The sequence below is a fragment of the Balearica regulorum genome, chromosome 1 (assembly GCF_011004875.1).
Source record: "Balearica regulorum gibbericeps isolate bBalReg1 chromosome 1, bBalReg1.pri, whole genome shotgun sequence".
Lineage (NCBI taxonomy): Eukaryota > Metazoa > Chordata > Aves > Gruiformes > Gruidae > Balearica > Balearica regulorum.
In genome coordinates this window covers 163,663,745-163,681,371 of record NC_046184.1, presented here as the reverse complement: position 1 = coordinate 163,681,371, position 17,627 = coordinate 163,663,745, and the positions used below count along the sequence as shown (strand labels likewise).

The 17,627-nt window shown below is 40.5% G+C and overlaps 1 protein-coding gene across 4 annotated transcripts in view; it reads left to right on the top strand.

Moving 5' to 3' along the window:
* GPC5 (glypican 5) overlaps positions 1–17,627 on the top strand; it is a 791,319-nt gene that overhangs the window by 122,410 nt on the left and 651,282 nt on the right. For all 4 annotated transcript variants that reach the window (XM_075741505.1, XM_075741501.1, XM_075741508.1 and 1 more), the window contains exon 3: positions 702–1,396. In XM_075741505.1, coding sequence (XP_075597620.1) covers positions 702–1,396 — 695 coding nt within the window. The remainder of the gene's footprint in view (positions 1–701; positions 1,397–17,627) is intronic.

The window sequence follows — 17,627 nt, the reverse complement described above, 5'->3', positions numbered from 1 at the left end:
AGGCTTTACCGGTTATGCAGATCTTGAGGCTTAGAGAGGGTGTATCCATCACAGTGCCCAAGGAGAGCGATTCTGCACGTTCCAGCACTTTGCTTGACCGTAGCAATTGCCAGACAAAACAGCATTGTTTAAAAACATGTTCTCCTGTGTGTTTGGTACATCTCCTTCCTTTGGCAGACAAGAAGATAAAACTGTTTGATCTTTTAAAAGTTAAGCTTGAATGGAATGGAAGACTTGTTTAAATTGTTTAATGTTATTTTTGCCTATCCATTTAGGACGGTAAGAGGAATGACTTGGAGTGACAGAGCATTTAACTTTCTATTGCTACTTGCAGAATGAGTCATGAGATGAGAGAGCTAATGTATGTATATACATAGACAGATGCAGTCTGGCTTTGTTGTATTTTGTAACTTAATAATTCAGCTTACAATCGGTTTCCTTTTATATTTTTTTAGACTGTGTTTAATATATCCTGCCAAGAAAATATATGGATTATTAATTGTGTTGTAACATTACTTGTAATGTTTACCTGTATTCAAAAGACAGTTGTCACAGTTTGTGAGAAGTTTGTCTCTTCATAAGTTCTAATGCAAAAGTGCATTTGGGATAAATGTAAGATGTCCTGATGTAATTCTTTTAAGTTCTTACTCTAATTTCTCATTTTTTAAACCTTAAAAATAATTAACTTTTTTTTTTTACAGAAACCTTTGAAATGCTTATGAGACTGGCTGAGAATTACACAAGCACGCTTTTCTGCAATGCATATAGAAACATGGCTGCTGAGGCTACTACGCGTGTTCAGGAGTTTTTCACAGATGTTGGACTCTTCATATTTGGCACAGACGTTAGCACAGAGGAATTTGTCAACAGATTTTTTGACACCCTGTTCCCAGTAGTCTACAACCACGTGATTAACCCTGGTCCGACTGACATTTCACTGGAATACGCAGAGTGCCTCCGGATGGCGAGAAGAGACATCAGGCCCTTTGGTAACGTTCCCAAAAAGGCCATAGGACAGCTGGGAAGATCACTGTTACCCAGCCGGGCTTTCTTGCAGGCTCTGAACTTGGGGATCGAAGTGATCAATACAACAGATCATCTGCATTTCTCTAAAGACTGCAGCAGAGCTCTACTGAGAATGCAGTACTGCCCCCATTGCCAAGGGCTGACTTTAAGTAAGCCCTGCATGGGCTACTGCCTCAACGTCATCCGAGGCTGCTTAGCTAACATGGCAGAAGTTGACCTTCACTGGCAGGAATATATTCGGTCCCTGGAGGAACTCTCAAGTGCCATGAGTGGGACGTACGACGTTGAGCACATGCTTCTAAACTTTCATTCACTTGTTAATGACGCTCTCGTACAGTCTCGTACCAATGGACCGGAATTATCTGAGCAGGTAAGAAGCTGTTTTTATACATGCTCGGTGCAAACATGACACTAAGAAAATTAACAGTGGTAACTAATACTTGTTTGACCATTTTTATGGTGATGAACACATTTGTATCCGAGTTCAGCTTTATTCGACAATGCATTTTTCTGGCACTGCAAGTTTTTATTTTAATCATGCACATGGCATGCTAATTTCCCATATTGTATTCACAATTTTAACATCAAGTGGAGATTTAAGCTTTTGGCAGCATTTGCAGTAAAGACTTTTCGAAATGAAAAGAATTCTTGTGTGGAATTTATCTTTTCCCATTTCCCATGAAACCACAGCTTTTTTCAAAATTTTACTGAGTGAAAATTTTTGTTGCAGAATTGAATGGAAACTTACATTCTTTCACCCTTTTTATTTAGAATTTAACATTTTCAGTAGATGCACTGAATAGCTTTAGGTTTAACTTTACAACTGCGTCTGTTAAGTTCTACTGAACAAGGGTGAACAATGGAATGTGTCATTAAGTTTGGAAGCTTAAACTATTAGTGAGAGGAAAGTAAATTATCTGGTAAAAAACTAAGCCCACAAATATTTTATAAAAACAGAACAGAATAATACCATGACGTTTACGTAAATGAGAGTGTTAAATTTCAGCAGTAATATTTGTTTGCAGATTGGAAACTCGCTATGCGACATACAAGAATAATTTTTAGGAGCACAAAAACCCATTTTCATTAACATAAGAGAATTATTTGATCGCTTCATTGTTATCTTATATGGACATAATTATAAATTTAAACAATCCTTCTTTTAGATACCATTGACCTGTCTTAGAAAACCTATGACTTTGCATATATTATTTGCATTATTTTGTAGGTTTCAGAGAAAGTAGCACAGTTCATTTGTAACATGAACTAAGTACTTCCTTACATATCAGAGAAAAAGCAAGTTAGGTGAGACCTATGTTAGCTGTGAATGCATGAAGTGAGGAATTTAAAGATACTGCTAGGGAAAATACACGTTATTTAGCTCCACATTTGAAAGAAAGCTACTATATCTGCAAATTCATGAAGGTTGTGTAAGTAGCAAAATTTGAGTTCTTCCTATGTTATATTTAATCCACAGCATGTTTTGTAGTTGTATTTTTCTCTGTATTCTTACATGCAGATTTCACTGACAGTGATATATTCTGTGTTTAATGCTGGATTGGATATCTTGGTCTGGGGAGATGCCTTTAGTTTTACAGTATACGCAGGTCTAAACAGGGTGTCTGGGCGTCACTGTGGTGCAGCATCAGCTGAGGTGCAGTAATACATCTAGGGCTACCAGCCTGCCTCTTTACGTGACTAGCTGAAGTTGAAGCAGCGTCTTCTGCTAAGCAGGTGATATGACCTCTGACAATAAACAACTTGACCTAATGGCATAAATAGAGGGTTCTTCATTTCTTATGAAGACCCACAGACTATTAAAATGGGTTCTTCATCCTACTTGTAGTCAGTGAATAACAGGGAAATTGCCTGCTTCTATGAATTTCCTATTTTATCTGCTTGATACCAGCCACCCACATTAGTCAGAATCTCCTGCTGCTGAACTTTCTTGAGAAAATTGAGTGATTTTTTTGGAAAAAGTTTTTCAGTAACAGTTTGGCTCAAAAGGGGGTCACTGATGTCTGCCTAATTCCTAATATGTTTCAGACCTACAATTGCCTTGTAGAGATATTCCCTGTTCCTCCTAAGATTTTTGGGGGATCTTTTTTTGCCTACAATTTTCAGGAAAAAGCTAGAATAAGAAAGTAAAGGCTCAAGGGAAGGACTTCTGTTTCCTGTTTCATCCTGGGACATTTAGTTTGAAAAGTTTTAGACTTGGATTTTCAACAGTGAACCGTCGTTGGTCCAGACTTAAAAGTCTCTCAGCACACTCATGTTTTCAAAATGAAAGTTTTTACTCTGAAATAGTAGATTTCACTCAATTTTAGTAAAAAAAAATAAATGGGTGAAGAGCCCTCCACCCAGTGTTTTGTCTTAATGAAAATTTCTTATTAATCCAAAATAAAATGCTTTATTTTGATATTCCTGAAAACTCTATGCCTTCCTTCTCTCCTTCCTTCATATGGTGCAAGGAATACTAAAATTTCTTATGTAATGATATTTTGTGCCAATGTGTTTGTTTGAAGATCAAGTGTTTACTTCTGTTAAGATCTTTTCACATAGAATCACTTCCAAACTTTAAAAATGAAATATTTCATTTTTCACTCAATCTGCATCAGACCTATGCATTTAGAGACATGTTTCACTTAATCTCTATGTTATAATTGACCAGTCCTTTCTCTCTTTGATCTGTAATTTGGTCGAATATAACTATGATGCATTGATCCTTTGAAACATGGTGATCTAGTCAGTCAGTTCTGATTTGCTGAGTATGACTCCAGTACATTTCGTATTTGCCCATACGTTAGGTATCAAGACCTAACTCTGATGTCTGATAAATACAGTCTTTCAGCTTTAAGAGGCAGAGGACATGGATTCTGTTGAAATTGGCTCATTAATATTTATTTATTTTATATTCAGAGTGACTCATGAACTGTTTCAAATTTTGATAAGCAATTAACGCATCAGTGAGTCTAACAGACACGGAAAAGATAATTACGAGCCAGCAAATAATGGCTTGCTTAGGCACGCAGCAGTCTCTGCAGTTTTAAAAGTGAATTTCATCACAGTAAGTACTTTCATGAGTTTTAAAGAAGCAGACAGAGAAAAAATGATCTTTAAAAGTTTGTAAGTATGATATATACATATGCAAATGTTAATACATGAATCAATACCCTGCTTAGTGATAGATGTATTTGTACAGCTCTTTATCTAATCATATGCTTGTGTAAATATATGTAAAGGATTTTTTCTAACATGTTGCGTGGATATCTATTTTTAAATCTAGTGTATATTCATACTTTAAGCTCTGTGTGGTGTTGGAAAGACCACTAATGCCTATATAACATGGCTTCCTTTTACAAAACTCCTTTTTCCAGTGATTTACAACTTGTTCATTTGTCTGCTTGGATCAGCAGAGCAGTGCCATGCTGTCTCCAGCTGGAATTTCTCTTTCCCTTTGTTCTTCCTATTTCAAATTCACACCTTTAATTTCTGCCTCACACATCTCCACTGACTGACAAATAAGTGCAACACCTGTTCATCATCTCTATACCGGGACATTATTCTGTGCTATTCTGCAGAATCTAGTGGAGATGTGTGGGTTGTGCAACTATTCACGTATTTATATATATATACAGACATATATTTAATGACAGTTCTAGTCTGTATTCCTGAAGTCTAAATAGGATTGTTTATGCTCAGTGCATAGTGGACCCTATGTTTTTTAGCTGGTAGGAGTTGGAACAGAATTTTTTTAGCAGACTTCTGTGTGTATGGTCACGCAAATACAATGTAATAGAGGTTTAAGAGAGCATACAAATCATACAAATTGAGAACAGTATTTGTTATTAAGATAATCTGAAAAAGATGGTATTATGTAGTTGTTAAGCACTAGATAACAGGTAAAAATGCTTATTGCTACAAGCGACTTTGTATCTTCATCCTGTGCTCCTCTTTGTGCTCAGCCTGAGTTGCCATGTACTGGTCTCTTAGCCAGGGAAATCCCCTTTGAGGGCAACTGTGCAGGCTAGTGAATGCTAGCACAAGAGCTTTGTAACATAATTAAGCTTTATTTAAGGCTTATTTAAGGAAATATTTCCTTATTTAAGGAAAAAAAACCAAACTAAAAACCTATGGAAACGTATTTACAAGTTGTAATAAATTGTTTCATGTTACCTCCATTCTGTTATGCTAGCCACTGAATGTCAATATCAAGACAGGAGGACAAAGAGAGATGTTAGCAAGATTTACAAAGTTTTGGTGTGGATGGAGGCTACTATCCCTAGCATAAGAACATGTTTCTGTTCTTTTTATGCATAGGTTAATGGCATGGCCCCATGCCATGGAAGGCATGGGGCCTTCCAGTGACATCCGCTGTCACTCACAAGGTGGTTTAACGGCAGCTTAAACCAGTCTCACCCTGGGTTGCCCAAGTCCTGCTCTGGCACCATCCTCAGCTGTGTGTTTCCACCCCTTTCCCTGTGGGCACGCTACTTCGACAGCTGAAAGTCAAGCTGGTTGAGGGAGCTGTCTGTAAGAGAGAGACTCTTAGCCATGGTTTTGTTTCGGTATGTGAAGACTTGTGCTGTCACACGTTGGGTAACAGAGCAGCCGAGAGGTCCATCGGAGTGGAACAAACAGAGGACCTGAGAGGAGGTGAAATGGGTCCGAGTCAAGAGCTGAAGGAAGAGGGAAAGAGAACAGAAGACAAGAGAGAGAGAAAAGTCACAAGGCTTTGTAATTAAATTTTTCCTCCAAACCTTGCATTAAACTATTGTTCTTGATTCTCAAAAGATCACTGGTGTTAGGGATTAATATTGAATAAAAGAGATGAAAAGGAATATTGATTAGTTGTTCATTGTGTATTCTGGGTACTGATGATTTGGGAGGAAAATTAAGTATGTGACCATGGTATTAAAAGCTATATATGCATATAAAAATGTGGGAATCAGAAACACAGCAGAAAAAATTAAGGGCTATGATCTTAATTGGCATCATGGGGATGTGGTGGGTTGGCTCCTATGACTGGAGTGTTGGGATGGAAGGATACAGGCTTTTTAGGAAGGACAGGCAGGGGAGATGACAAGGGAGTGTCTCACTCTATGTCAATGACCAGCTGGAGTGCATGGAGCTCCGCCCGGGGGTAAGTGAGGAGCTGATCGAGAACTTATGGATCAGGATTAAAGGGAGGGCAGGGACAGGGGATGTTATAGTGGGGATCTGCTACAGGCCACCTGACCAGGAAGACTGAGCAGATGAGGCCCTCTATAGACAGATAGGAGGAGCCTTGAGCCTTACGTTCACAAGCCCTGGTCCTCATGAAGGATTTCAGTCACCCCATTATCTGTTGTAGGGACAACACAGCAGGGCACAAGCAATCCAGCAGGTTCCTGGAATGTGTTGATGATAACTTCTTTCTCCAAGTGATAGAGGAGCCAACCAGGAGAGGTGCCATGCTGGACCTTGTTCCCACCCACAAGTAGGGTCTGGTAGGGAATGTGAAGCTCAAGGGCAGCCTTGGCTGCAGTGACCACAAAATGGTGGAATTCAAGATCCTCAGGGCAGCGAGGAGGGTGTGCAGCAAGCTCAATACCCTGGATTCAGGAGAGAAGACTTTGGCCTCTTCAGGGACCTGCTTGGTAAAGTACCATGGGACAAAGCCCTGGAAGGAAGAGAGGCCCAAGACAGCTGGTTATTCATCAAGGATCACCTCCTCCAAGCTCAGGAGCGATGCATCCCAACAAAGAAGAGGTCAGGCAAAAATGCCAGGAGGCCTGCATGGATGAGCAAGGAGCTCCTGGGCAAAGTCCAACACAAAAAGGAAGCCTACAGAGGGTGGAAGCAAGGGCAGGTAGCCTGGAAGGAATACAGAGAAACTATCTGAGTAGTTACAGATCAGGTTAGGAAAGCTAAAGCCCTGACAGAATTAAATCTGGCCAGGGACATCGAGGGCAACAAGAAAAGCTTCTATAGGTATGTCAGTGATAAAAGACAGACTAGGGAAAATGTGAGTCCCCTCTGGAATGAAATGGGAGACCTGGTTGCCCAGGATATGGAGAAGGCTGAGGTACTCAATGACTTTTTTGCCTCAGTCTTCACCGGCAAGTGTTCTAGCCATACTGCCCAAGCCTTAGAATGCAAAGGCAGGGACTGGGAGAATGAAGAATGACCCACTGTATAAGGTCAGGTTCGAGACCATCTAAGGAACCTGAAGGTGCACAAGTCCATGGGACCTGATGAGATGCATCTGTGGATCCTGAGAGAACCATTGGATGAAGTTGCTAAGCCACTCTCCATCATATTTGAGAAGTCATGGCAGTCCAGTGAAGTTCTTACTGACTGGAAAAGGGGAAACATAACCCCTGTTTTCAAAAAGGGAAAAAAGGAAGACCCAGGGAACTACAGCCCAGTCAGTTTCTCCTCTGTGCCCAGTAAGATCACGGAGCAGATCCTCCTGGAAACTATGCTCAGGCACATGGAAAATAAGGAGGTGATTGGTGACAGCCAACATGGCTTCAGTAAGGGCAAATCCTGCCTGACAAATCTGGTGGCCGCCTACGATGGGGTTACAGCAAGGGAAGAGTGACAGATGTCCTCTACCTGGACTGGTGCAAGGCATTTGACACTGTCCCACATGATATCCATGTCTCTAAATTGGAGAGACATGGGTTCGATGGATGGACCACTCTGTGGATAAGGAATTGGCTGGATGGTCGCACTCAAAGAGTTGCTGTCAAGTAGAGAACAGTGACAAGTGGCGTTCCTCAGGGGATGATATTGGGACTGGCACTGTTTAACATCTTTGTCGACAACATGGACAGTGGGATCGAGTGCACCCTCAGCAAGTTTGCTGATGACACCAAGCTGTGTGGTATGGTCAACATTTTGGAGGGAAGGGATGCCATCCAGAGGGATCCTGACAGGCTTGAGAAGTGGGCCCACATGAACCTCATGATGTTCAACAAGGCCAAGTGCAAGGTCCTACAGATGGATCGGGGCAATCCCAAGCACAGAAACAGGCTGAGCAGAGAATGACTTGAAAGCAGCCCTGAGGAGAAGGACTTGCGGGTGTTGGTGGAGGAGAAGTTCAACATGACCCAGCAATGTGTGCCTGCAGACCAGAAAGCCAACTGTATCCTGGGCTGCATCAAAAGAAGTGTGGCCAGCAGGTCAAGGGAGGTGATTCTGCCTCTCTGCTCTCATGAGACCGCACCTGGAGTGCTGCATCCAGCCCTGAGGTCCTCAGCACAAGAAAGACATAGAGCTGTGGGTGCGAGTCCAGAGGAGGGCCACGAAGATGATCAGAGGGCTGGAGCACCTCTCCTGTGAAGACAGGCTGAGAGAGTTGGTGTTATTCAGCCTGGAGAAGAGAAGGCTCTGGGGACCCCTTGTTGTGGTCTTCCTGAAAGGGGCCTACAAGAAGGCTGGAGAGGGACTTTTTACAAGGCCATGGAGTGGTAGGACAAGGGGTAATGGATTTAAACTAAAAGAGGATAGGCTTAGATTAGATATTAGGAAGAAATTCTGTACTGTGAGGGCAGTGAGGCACTGGAACAGGTTGCCCAGAGAAGTTGTGGGTGCTCCATCCCTGGAAGTGTTCAAGGCCAGGTTGGATGAGGCTTTGGGCAACGTGGTCTACTGGAGGGTGTCCCTGCCTATGGCAGGGGGGCTGGAACTAGATGATCTTTGAGGTCCCTTCCAACCCAAACCATTCTATGATTCTATGAAAATCACAGAGACAAATTCTGGTATTTCCTAATTTTGGAAGTGAGGAATTCATGCTATAGGTTTGGTAAAATTCTTGTATGTATTTTTATATGTAATGTAAGCCTACAGAAATTTGGAATGGGATTTGCAAAAGTGCTGTGTCTTCACTGTATTCTAACTGACGTGGACTTTCACCGGACTAGTTTTCCAAATAGTTGGAGGTAATAAAAAACGTCGAACTTCTGGAAGATCTCAATTCCTTTCACTCATCTTAGTTGAATCCTGAAGATCTAAGTTATGTGTCTTCTAAAAAATACGCATAATAATATTGTATTAAAAGAGACTTCTGTCTTGCTCTTTTTTTAATCTGTCGTTACTACTAGAAAAAAGCAAGATCTTTCTTGTGTCATAGAATGCTAGCAGGAAGAAGAATTTAATAGTCTGTATTTAGAGCTTTGTTTCCTTATTGATTATTTTTGCTTGAAATGATTCGCTATAAACACTTAAACAGTCAGAACTGCTGTAATACAGTGATGTTTAAAATTCAATATTCCCATGAAGAGACATATTAACAAACATTATAAATATAGTATTTTGGGGTTTTTTCTGTTCCTTCTAGGATCTGTTTCATGTAGGTACTTTTTATTGGGATCTCTCTAGTGAAAAGTCACACAGCCTTGCTCCATGCCATTCCAGAAAATGAAGTGCTGTAGAGGTGCAGTAAACCAATTCATTTTTTAGATTAAAAAAAGAATGGAAAGAAGATGATGAAAAACATCTTTTAATAGTCCCAAATACATACATACCTCCAAGCTATAGTAAAACTGCAGGTTTTATTTTTGGAAAGGAGTAAGCTTGATTGTCACCAAAAGACCAGATTAACAGCATTACTAATTGTGGGAAGTGCTGTGTCTGGAAATTGGTAACTTTCATAGCTTTACAGGTCAAGTCACTTAAAGAGATGCGAGAGATGAGCATCCTTTGAAGCAGCTATCCTGTGAACCCACTTCCTTAGGATCTATAATCTATTTACTTACATGATTATAAGCCTATAAATACACTGTTTATGCCAACTGCTTCCTAGCTACTGCATTTTGGTTGCTTGCTTAGAGTGCATTAGTCAATCATGTGAAGCAAGTTCATAAGGTATGTGAATTTATAAAATTAAATTTATATTAAAAATATAATTAATTTAAAAAATAAATTAATTTTTTTAATTAAAAATAATTAATTTTTGTCACTTTTTAAAGGAAATTTTAATATTACACTACTTATTATAGCCCTTTTAGTTAAATCAGGTCAAGAAAGAGATCTGAAATTCATCACTTACTTAGAAAGTTGTAGCTGTCACAAAGAGCTGTACTCAGCACCCCTGCAATGGACTTCTATATTCTATATGCATATAAAAATACACAGTATAATGTTAATCATAAATGTTTGTTAATTTGATAACTATCAGAGATAAAATTATAGTATTTTTCTGTATGGGAAATATTAGGCTGTACTTCCAAGCATTATTTATAATATCCACCCCTAATTTTGCTTGAAAAACTTATGAGTTATCCAGCTAATAAAAATTCAGGAAAACAGAAGAATGAAGGAAAAAAAAAAATTACATTAAACCTGAAAATTCAGGAAAATAGAGTAAAGGAGGAAAATAAGAAACATTTCCCCTAAAACAATTAAGTCTGTCTAAACAGCAATGTCGTATGAATGTCTTCTAATGTTGTTTCCATGTGTTTCAGTGCACCCAACAGTATGTACACAGAAAGGACATAGATTCATTATCAGATGAATTAAAATTTAGTGATTATTTTAACATTAGCTTATCTTATTTTGCCTCATTAGTGGAGGAACCTTTCATCATTCTTTGATTTTGAGGACTATTAATGCTGCTTACTCTTTAGCAAAGTGGGTAGGGGCTTTAACCTTAATTTAACTACTTTGGTTGATGCCCCAAACCTGTCAGTATTTAAGAGGCATTTGGACAATGCCCTTAATAACATGCTTTAACTTTTGGTCAGCCCTGGAGTGGTCAGGCAATTGGACTAGATGATTGCTGTAGGTCACTTCCAACTGAAATAGTCCTGTTCTATTCTATTCTACTCTACTCTACTCTACTCTATTCTAAATGCTTTTATAAAATGGCATAGACTGAAAATCAAAACCCTAGTTAAAAAGAAACAAAAGCTGTACACAGAAGAAGAATTAATTATGTGAAAACATAGTTTGACAGCCTAATTTACTGTATATAATAGAGTAAAACTGGCAATTGTTATAGAATAATCACTTATTATTTTATAAATTAAGCAGATTAGACAGCATAATAATAATAATTTATGAGTGCTTTGGTTTAGTATCCATACTGTTTATATTTAAACTGTAAACACAGTACACAGTAAATTTCTCTATTGCAGACATTTTAGGCATACTTTATCTGATTGGAAATAGGTAAGTTTAGACAAATATCTAGCTGGTTCTTCCAAACAGCTGACTGCATTTGTCTGTGATCCACCTGCTGCTGTGTAGACAACTTTTTCCAGCATTTGCACAATATGGAGACATGCAGATGGTGTCATTCTGAGGGAATTCTCCAATGCTGCAGCAAAAGAAAAGCAGCTTGAGGGCAGGGACAACTTACTGTATTCAAATCCCAGACTTCCCTCTCTTTTGTGCTTCTACATCTGCTCCTGCTCCTTTGTCACGATTGCCGTGATAACCTTGGAGGATCAATCGCTCTCCCTTCATAAGAGCGCCCTGTTTAACACACATGGCATGGGCAGGTAAAAGGGAAGCACTGTCAGCGCTGCATGCAGAGTTTTGCGCCATAGGATGGCCCCAGTAAGGACAGCTGACATAGCTCCGCTAGCTCCTCCCAAACTTTGGTCCTTTTGCCACTAGCAGTCAGGAAAGCAGTAGGGAGACAAGGATAATTAACAGCGCCCTTACTTTTGGCATCAAACAGCCAAATCGGTCTATATGTAAGTATGTATGTATGCCTGTGTAGTGTATGGTGGATTACTGGCTTGTGGTTTCTCATTGGGAAAGTAAAGGAGGATTATCTCTGAAATAAGATGCAGAATGATGGGGAGAAAGGGAGGGTAAGGGTGAGGGAAGTGGATTGGGCTTCTGGGAAGATGTGCAGGTCCCCCACACTCTATCGACCCTCTATTCTTCACAGGCTTAGGTGACAACAGCGGCCCAGGAGCCAGGGCACTGCCATGTTTCACTGTCAACAGCATCCCATAGCTTATCAAGAATACAGCATACATTGCAGATGGGGTAAGTTGTAGCTGTTTTTAAGCACCTCATTAACATCAACCAGGGAGAATTCGTCACTGACAAGAAGTCTCTGTCACCACAGGTGACTGGGCAGTTGGTAACAGGAGGTCAGCAGAGTAGCCAGCACCAGGATCCCAATGCCAGGCCAGAGAACACTGTTGTAAACGCTGCTGATTTTCAAAGAAGAGCCCCCACCAAGGACAGACTACAATCTATCTGAAAGATACAGTAGCTCGGATGTGTGGCATTTTCTTTTTCTTTAGCTATTCCTCTCATTTTTGAGATTATATACGATACAAACTACTTCTTCACTTGGCTTTTGGCCTGTCTACCTGTGCTGTTACCTTTAAGAGGAGACACCTTCTGGTTGTTTTCATGCCTTGTTTCCATGGAGAAGTGTGTGACATTGTTCTTTTGTCATCCAGCATACCAACTCTTGAGTGGCATCAGGGTGCTGCTGCCACGCTCTGCTACAGGATGTTAAGACTGCAAGGAGCAAATGTCCTTGATGACCCTGTCCCTATTCACCCTTTCTTACTTATTCTGCCTGGGCTGTTTTCACCTTCTCCCTCTAGGCATAATGCTTCATTTTTTTGCTGGAAACAAGTGTACAGAATGCTGTAACCACTGAAGATGTCATTGACACTTTTCAGAGCATTTTTCAGGGCACTGCCAGACTGATGCAGCCAGTGTCATTGTGTTTTCAGGATGTCAAAAGCCTTTTTTTTTTTTTTATGGTGATGAGGGGGCAAGGTCATAGTTTCATTTTTCAATGGGTAAAGAGGGTGAAAAATCTCAGCTGGAGGGAATAGATGGACCCTCCAATGGGAAGACTTTCTTCAAAAATAGGGGGAAAACATGAGAGGTCTTGTGGATAGAGGACACTCTATCCTGCTGATAGTAGTCAAGTTTGCTGCTTTCAATCTTTTCTTACTTCAGATGTTGATTTAGAAGGGACACACATCATGGGGGAATTATAACCACCCTGGTATCTGCTGGAAGGACAACACAGCAGTGAACAAACTATCTAGATTTCTGGAGTGCATTCGTGACAATTTCCTGGCATAGGTGCTAACAAGAAAGGGTACTCTGCTGGACTTGATACTTACAAACAAGGAAGAGTGTGTCAGGGATGTGAAAGTCAGGAGCAGCTTTGAGATGGTAAGAGTTCAATATCCTAAGAGGAAAAAGCAGTGCAAAAAGGAGGACCACAACCCTGGATTTCAGGAGACCAGAATTCAACCTCTTCAGAGATCTGCTTGGAAGAATCCCATGGGGTATGGCCATGGAGAGTAGAAGGTCCAGGACAGCTGGTTGAAATTCAAGGATCACCTCTTCCAAGCTCAAGAAAGCTCTATCCTGACAGGTAGGAAATCAAGCAAAGGCATCAGGAGTCCTGCATGTTATAAGCAAAGAGCTCTTGAATGAACTTATAAAAAGGGAGTGTTTAAGAGCTGGAAGCAGGGGCAGATGACCCAAGAGGAGTATACAGTTGGTGTCCAATATTGCAGTTAAAAAAGCCAAAGTTGACCTGGAGTTGAATCTGGCAAGTGATGGGAAAGGCAGCAAAAAAGAAATTTACAAGTATATAAACAGCAGGAAAACGTGTGCCTGCTGCTGAATGGGGCAGGGGAACTGGTAACACAGAAATGGCTGAGGTGTTCAATGCCTTCTTTGCCCTGGTCTTTACTAGTAAGACTGGCCTTCAGAAATTCAAGGACCTGGAGACCAGGGGGAAGGTCTGGATCAATGAAGACTTCTCCTCTGTAGAGGAGAACAAGTTTAGGACACTAACCTTAGAGCACTTAAACAAACTGGATATACATAAGTTCATGGGGCCTAGCAAGTATTACCTACAAGTGCTGAGGCAGCTGGCCGATGCCATTATGAGGCCACTCTTAATTATCTTTGAATGGTCTTGGTAATTGGGAGAGGTTCCTGAAGACTGGAAGAAAGCAAATGTCATCCCTGTCTTCAAAAAGATTAAGAAAGAGGATCCAGGAAACTGCAGGTCAGTCAGCCTCACCTCAATCTCTGGAAAGGTGATGAAGCAACTAATCCTGGAAACTGTTCCAAACACATGAAGAAGCAGCTGATTGGGAGTAATCAGCATGGATTTACAAAGGGGAAACCATGCTTAACCAACTTGATATCCTTGATAGGACAGCCAGTTTGATAGAATTGAGCAATGGATGATGTTTACCTTGATTTTACTAAAACCTTTGAGACTGTCTCCTACAACATCCTTTAATATAAGCTGACAAAGTGCACAGTGAGGAGGACAGAAAACCAAATGAGTGGCTGGGCGCAGAGGTTTGTGAACAGTGGCAAATACTGTTTAATATCTTCATTAATGGCCTGGATGATGGGACAGAGTGCACCCCTAGGAAGTTTGTAGACAATACAAGACTAGGAGCGGTAGCTGATACACCAAATGGTCATGCCATTCAGAGGGACCTTGGCAAGCCGAAGAACTGCCCTGAGGGGAATCTCATGAAGTTCAGCAAAGAGAACTGAAAAATCCTGCACCTGGGGAGGAATAATCCCATGTACCAGTACATGCTGGGGGCTGACTGACTGGAAAGCAGCTTTGGAAGAAAGGACTTGGGGATCCTGGTGGACACCAAGTTGAACACGAGAAATGCACCTGCACAGCAAAGGCGGCCAACAGGTTCCTGGGCTGCATTAGACAGAGTGTTACTAGGAGTTTGAGGGAGGTGATCCTTTCCTTTTGCTCAGCACTGGTGAGGCCACATCTGGAGTGCTGTATCCAGTTATGGGTTCCCCAGTCCAAGAAAGATATGGACTGATGATTGTGGGACTGGAGTATCTTCCATATAAGGAGAGCTGGGACTGCTCAGCCTGGAGAAGAAGAGGCTCAGGGGGAATCTCATCAATGTGTTTAAACACTTGATATGAGCTAATGAAGAGGAAGGACCCACGGTCTTTTCAGTGGTGCCCACTGACAGGACAAGAGGCAATGGGCAGAAATTAAAAACCATGAAATTCCATGGAGCACATTGTCCAGAGAGGTTGTGGAGTTTCCATCCTTGGAAATATTTGAAACCCAACTAGACATGAGCCTGGACAACCAACTGTAGCTGACCCTGTTTGAATAGGGATGTTGGACTGTATGACCTCAAGAAGTCCCTCCCAACCTAAAGCATTTCTGTGATTCTGTGAAATGACTTAGAAGGTGGGTGCATCAGGGGAATATTCTTACCGAGGAGCCAGCCATCTTTGAATCAGTAGCTGTGGTGGGAAGGGACCCACGTATGAGCATCATGGACAAGGCAAGAATCTATCGTGTTCATGATGTTCTTCTGGTGCAGGATGTGGGCACTGGCTTCATCTCATGGCTGATAAACGTTGCCATGCAAGGTATTCACTACCGTAGTATGCTGTTAAAACTGAGTCTGCACAAGAGAGTACACATTGTCTATTTCACAGATCTTTGGTCAAAGCAAAAGTGAATGAATTGCTTCTTATACAATCTCAAAGCCTGCATGAAATTCCCGAGGACAGGATGATAAAAATGGAGGCCAACAGAGATAGTCCAGAGGTTCTCAAAGGAGTTTTTTGCAAAGCTATATATGAACAATAGGTACTTTTGTTCTCAAGAGAAGTGGAGGTATTGATGATAAACTGTGGAGGGAAAATGAGCCTTGGTTTAGAGATTGCACAGATACAAGCTAGATTTGATGTTGTGGGAAAATTAATTATATTGTTCTCATCACCAAACTATCTAACTGGACTCAGCCTTGTACTCCTTTAACTTTCAGCAAGTGTGTATTGCTATTACCAATTTGTAAAAGAAAAACCCCAAGTGAGCAACATGCCATATAGTTCTTTCATACTTTTTTTTTAAAAAAAGTAAAAAATTCAATACATTATTTTCAGCAAAACAGACTTTGGAATAAAATTGTGGAGTTCTGCCTGAAAGTTTTGGCATATGTCTCTGCCATCATTACTTTGCTGAATTTAAATTACTTGATAAATTGATGAATTCAAATTACTTCACAAGATCGATATAAACTGATTTGTGGAAACTGTTGAACAGTAATTTGATTTAAAGTCCTCATACATGTCTGTATTCTAATATCATTGTGCTCTAAAGGAAGGTTTGATATCTAACCTAACACAGTTGAACACTATCACTTTCCATTTCTCTCCATTCACAGATATGCATTCAGCTGTAGCTGTCAAAAACTGTGGTGCTTGTATAATAAAGTATGGCATATTTTTATACATCAGTCATTTTTTTTTTAATGTAGCATGGAGTAAGTGTACTGCAGTCATGACCTCCATCTAATTCGAATTCCTCTAGTGTTATATTTCACTTCCCCATTATTTCCACCCCTTGCCGCTGTCAAAAGGTTTTCTTCTGAGGCTAAACTGGGCTTCATTCATTAGAAAAGAGAATGAGGAACTTTGAAAACAAAGCAAAAATCAACAAAGCAAGTGTTTATGGCTTGTTTGTAACTAATGAAAACTTGTTTTCATTAAATAATAGGCTTTCTTCCTACCTAAACATACCTAGTGGTTTGACTGCTCTTCCTGTATTTTCTGGTTTGATCAGTCCTTGCTATATATTTCAGTAGCTTGCACTTACTGAGATCCAAAATATTACCTTTATTTCTGTAGTCTTGTCCTCTATACTACATACTACCACGATAAATGCCCATGCTGTTTTACAGATTTTGTAACTAAAATCGGTGTTTTCCAAATAACAAGAAAATCTCTGCTACAATATTTGACATAAAAATAGTGGTAATCACATCCCAGAGCATCTCTTGTGTGTTGGAATCCCTGGTGCTGCAGAATTCTGCTCAAAATCAGTGTCCTTTTCCAGTGCAGTAGGTCTGCTTGCTTTAATGTGTAGAAAAAAGGCTTCAAATCATGCACAGAATATTAGCAGAGGCAATCATATGTCCATAGTTATGCACACATTTTGGAAAAATATATGTTAGTTTATTATTTGCTCCTTTAATTTTTCAAGGCATTACTTCTCAAGTGCAAATTGGAAAGAAAAAATAAAATGGATACACATTGCGGGACATACATTTGCTAATATTCTGTTAATGTCTTTATTTTAAGGTTTATAATACACTGGCAGATGTGTGGCAAACACTGGAAACACTCCTTTCTGTCAAGAACTTATTAAATATAATAGCGGAACACGAAGCCATGAAACCATGTCTGTATAAATACGATCAATTGCTATATTCCTCAGCTTCTCAGCATTCGAGTATATGGTTGCACAGCTTTTGGTACCTGTTTCAAGGTACATAATGTCCAATTCCTCTTCTTTTTGGTCAATTTTCCTTTCGTTTATGGAAATGAGAGAAGACATATTTCTTGCCTTTGGTGAGAAGAGGTTCAAATCTAGTGTCAAGTTCATGTGTCACACTTTTCTGAAAAGTGTTTTTTTCAACTCATTTGCCAAATTGCCTAGGTTCCTCACCTACAACTCCTACAGTGGAGTTGCTTGTCGTACCAGGTGCAGGTGCCTGGGCGCGGGCAGCAGCGGGGGCTGCAGGGGCCTCTGCGAGGAGAAGCTGGGCCTGCCCCGTGCCGGACACAGCTGGTTCCAGCCAGATCCAACCCACCCA